We start from the raw sequence: 4,623 nt of genomic DNA on the forward strand, positions 1-4,623 counted from the left end.
TTAAGTCGCTGGGGTATATTTGTAGCAATAGCCAAAAAAACATTGTATGGGTCAAAATTATCAATTTTTCTTTTATGCAAAAAACATTAGAATATTAAGTATAGATCATGTTCCACGAAGATATTTAGTAAATGTCCTACCGTAAATATATCAAAACTTAATTTTTGATTAGCAATATGCATGGCTAAGAACTTCATTTGGACAACTTTAAAGGCGATTTTCTCAATATTTAGATTTTTTTTTTGCACCCTCAGATTCCAGATATTCAAATAGTTGTATCTCGGCCAAATATTATCCGATCCTAATAAACCATACATCAATGAAAGCTTATTTATTCAGCTTTCAGATGATGTATAAATCTCAATTTCAAAAAATTGACCCTTATGACTGGTTTTGTGGTCCAGGGTCACATATGTTCAAACGAAATCAAGCCAAAGCAGCTTTTAAAAATCTAATCACTTTATTAAGTGAAACTGAAAAAGGCCTTAAACAAAATTAATCTGCTTAAATACATCATACATCTTTTGACAGAAATGTGATAATTTACAAATAATGAAATATGGTAATATTTCCTCCTGTACAGACTTCTCCACTAAACATTTAGAATCCTGTCAGTCACTTTCACATCGCTAAGGCCTTTAAAATGGCAGAATATTAAATTACTTCATGAGAGCTGGCTTGATATGGCAACATGGATGAATAAGCCACTCATGACCAAAGAACATTAAACGGAACTAGTTCTAAAATCTAAATAAATGGCCATGTGCAACCAAATACTAAAATATGTAATCTATGAGAAAATGACCAAAAATGTGGTAAAAAAAAAACAAAAGAGACATTCATTCAACAACGGGAATTGATCAGTACTGCAAGGCACAAGACTAAATTGCAGACATTTTTGGCTGCCATGGTGGCGTATACTCCTGATAACAAAAGTCATCATTAAAGTAGACTCATCAGTATGAAAGATAAGAGTTCTGCCATCTTTTCCATTCAAATCATTAGTAGGGTTTCCAAGGCTTAAAGTTTAAAAAGCATTTCGAGATTTAGTCCATTGGAGAAATGCATGTTCTTTGGAGTTGTGCTTTCAAAAGTGTTGGCAAAGTCTGGGCACTTTATAAATGAGAAAAGCATCATGCTGGGCTCACACAGCAGTGTCTTCTACCATCAGCATGGTTCAACGTAGTATGTGTGACCTGATAGCAGTTCACGTTTCCTTTCAATATTGACCTGTATTTCTCAAAGTTCAGTTCACACTGTCGTCTCGCCCTGGTTGTTGCCCAGCCGCTTGTAAAACCTGCGCCACGACTGTAGAGTTTTTCCAGACCAGATCCAGAATCCTGACGTGATTCCTACGATCATGGTCATGAGGTACTTAATCATAAACACAGTGAAATCCGGTGTCATGGGCGCAAAGTTGTTGGCCGGGCACGGCACGGCAAAGTGCTTGCACGTCTGCATGTGCCAGGTTTTTTCCCATTGTTCACGGAACGCTTGTTCGTAGAAGTAACACGCGATGACGATGGTAGCTGGAACAGTGTAGAGGACGCTGAAAACGCCGATACGCACCATCAGCTTCTCTAGCTTTTCTGTCTTGGTGCCGTCATGCTTCATAATGGTACGGATGCGGAACAACGAGACAAATCCAGTCAGAAGGAAAGACGTTCCAATGAAGAGGTAAACGAAGAGGGGGGCGAGGACAAATCCACGTAGGGCGTCAATGTTGTAGATGCCCACGTAGCATACGCCGGTCAGAAGGTCACCATCCACTTGTCCCAAGGCGAGGATAGTGATGGTCTTCACAGCAGGGACGGCCCATGCTGCCAGGTGGAAATATTGAGAGTTGGCTTCGATAGCTTCATGGCCCCATTTCATTCCAGCAGAAAGGAACCACGTGAGAGACAGGATCACCCACCAGATTGAGCTGGCCATGCCGAAGAAATACAGGATCATGAAGAGAATGGTGCAGCCCTCCTTTTTAGTCCCTTGAGCCACAGTCCTATAAGCGTCATCCCTGAACTTGTCAATGCAGATCACCTTATCCTCCAGCAAAAACCCGGCCGCATAAGCCACCGCCACCATAAAGTAACACCCGGAGAGGAAGATGATGGGGCGTTCCGGGTAACGGAACCGGCGCATATCCACAAGGTAAGTGAGGACCGTGAACAGGGTACTCACACAGCACAGGATAGACCAGATTCCCACCCAGAGCCGACCAAATCGGATCTCTTCCTCTTTAAAGTACATCCGGCCGTGCGGCTGTTTGTGTTCACAAGGGGCGCCGCAGTTTTTCGCCCCCAAAAACTGGTAATTGAGGTAGGAAGGGACTGTGAGTTGAAGGGGGCAAGTGAAAGCCTGACTTTGGCGTGGCGGATGCATGCGTGGAGTGAACGGGTCCGGTATATATGGCGTGGGGTCTGTCGTTGGGACGTCGGGGTCTGATTTGTTCTGTCCCACACAGATCTCTCCAGCTCCGTGTACGGGAAAGTTCTCACAGCGGAGTCGTTCGGGCCACTGGAAGCCGAACTTGTTCATGAGGGCCTCGCACCCTTGTCTCGCACGCTCACACAAAGAGCGACAGGGCGGAATTGCCTGTTCTAGAACTGTACACACTGGCGCATACATGGAACAGAGGAAAAACTTCAAATCTTGAGAGCACTGAACTTTGACCAGGGGGTAGAACTGGTGCACCTCCAATCCTGCGTCCTCCTGGTTGGTGTGTCCCAGGAGGTTTGGCATGATAGTTTGGTTATACTGGATGTCTGTGCACAGGGGGATAGATATGGGTTGGCAGAACCCATGGTCCGGGACGGAGATACCCTTCTCTCCGTGATACTGGGCGGAAGACAGTCCAAGCAGAAGTGTTGTGATGAATATGAGGCATGGACTGACTTCCCGTACCGCCATCACTGATTGCCTGGAAAACACAGAAATATAGAAAATTTTATTATTTATTCCTTACAACCAGTACTTATTTTAACTAGAAGTAATCAAATAGTGACTAGTATCTTTAACAATTTTACTAACAAATCATGAGATACTAAATTATCTATTCAATTAGTCACTATCCAAGTAGTGGCAAGCAACTGTTCTTTTGTTACTGGAAGCGTATCAACTACTAATATATATCAACTGTTCACTTCAGACAAGAATATTTGTTGCTAGTACCTATTATAGTTTTACTAGCACCTCTTCATTAGGTACTAATACTTATTCTTTAGTACTTGTAACCAATCAAATAGTTATTAGCATCTATTTCAGTTTTCTTTGTACTAACTGAATAGACACCTTTCTAGTAACTAATCTTACAAGTACAATTTTTAATTGTAATTATTAAAGTAGTCATTCTGACTAGTTTTTACATGTGACGAGTACGAAGCAATTGTAACTACTGAGAAAAACTAGTTACTAGTTAAATTAAGACAACCTAACAGAATTCGATGCCAAAATTTATAATTTGTTTCCAGAAATAATGGGAAACTTAAATTGCCAGTATAAGGTTAGTGACTAGCAGGAAAGTTATAACTACTAGTATGTAATAATTAAGTGCTAGTGAATAAATAGATAAACACTAGTCGCACTACTGGATGAAGTAATAGTCTCTAATGAACAATTAACTTATTAGTGAAATTGAAAAAGATCACTATCGGATTACATACTTGCAAGAAAATAATATAAAACAAAATGTATAGTAGCTGTACGTTTAAAGAAAAGATAGATTCGGGAAACTTTTAAACAAAGGAATGTTTCACAGACTAAAGTAGTGAAATTAAATCGATCAACACACACATAAAACTCTATACAGAGACTTAAACTTCATTCATTATCGCATGGAAACCAAACACAAACAAATGTAAACTTACTAGAATTTCCGTGTTCAGCGAAACTTCGGCTTGTGCTACAATGTGATACTCCCTGTGTCCGATCACTTGCAGGCTAACAAGGCGAATCACAAACTATCCTCCAGCTCAGAGTTTTGCGTTCAGGTATTCATGACCCCTTTTTCGAGACGACTCCACATATTTCATCATCAGAAATCCCAAACATCTGCCTCCTTTTGAGCTCGGCCCTCCTCTCCCTTACAACACAATGTAAGAAACTTTCTCCGCCACTCCTGTTGAATCTGCAGCTCTATCTCTGTAAAGTTGATACGCTGACTCCACATTGCTCCACAGTAATGATAAAACGGTTTCAAGCAGCCCTTCATTCACAGTCCCTAGCGATTCTCCGCGGGGCGCCTTGAAACCTCCTGCCTTCCGACCAATGGGAAGATGTGTTTTTCTTAGCGCAGCGTTCCTTATTGGATCGGAAGGAATATTTTACAAAAGTGTGGGATTGTAGCGTCTTCTTCTCTTAAATGAATCTTCTAATTGATTTTAAATGTGTGAGTATGTATGGAAGTAATATTTAGGAAAAGTGTGGGATTGCAGTGTCTTCTTTTCCTAAATTAATCTTCTAATTCATTTACAAATGTGTATTTATTGGAATCTTGGGGCCCAATCTGATCAAATGTAACAATTCTCCAGTGAAAAGTGAATATTTGCTAAGGTGATTTAAAATGTCTTCAAAATTTGGTCATGTTTGGAGGGACAATCTTTGTTTTTTTAGAGATCTGAGATATTC

At 40.7% G+C, this 4,623-nt stretch overlaps 1 protein-coding gene across 1 annotated transcript; it reads right to left on the minus strand.

The window, feature by feature from the left end:
- Positions 1-604: 604 nt before the first annotated feature.
- On the minus strand, positions 605-4,230 carry fzd7b (frizzled class receptor 7b). The gene is made up of 2 exons (XM_016449171.1): positions 3,864-4,230; positions 605-2,917 (listed from the first exon to the last, which is right to left on the minus strand). Exon 2 carries the CDS (start codon positions 2,905-2,907, stop codon positions 1,252-1,254), a length of 1,656 nt encoding a protein of 551 aa, XP_016304657.1. The 5' UTR covers positions 2,908-2,917; positions 3,864-4,230; the 3' UTR covers positions 605-1,251.
- Positions 4,231-4,623: the final 393 nt, after the last annotated feature.

This window comes from Sinocyclocheilus anshuiensis, unplaced genomic scaffold (genome assembly GCF_001515605.1).
Source record: "Sinocyclocheilus anshuiensis isolate Anshui unplaced genomic scaffold, SAMN03320099.WGS_v1.1 scaffold55, whole genome shotgun sequence".
Classification (NCBI taxonomy): domain Eukaryota; kingdom Metazoa; phylum Chordata; class Actinopteri; order Cypriniformes; family Cyprinidae; genus Sinocyclocheilus; species Sinocyclocheilus anshuiensis.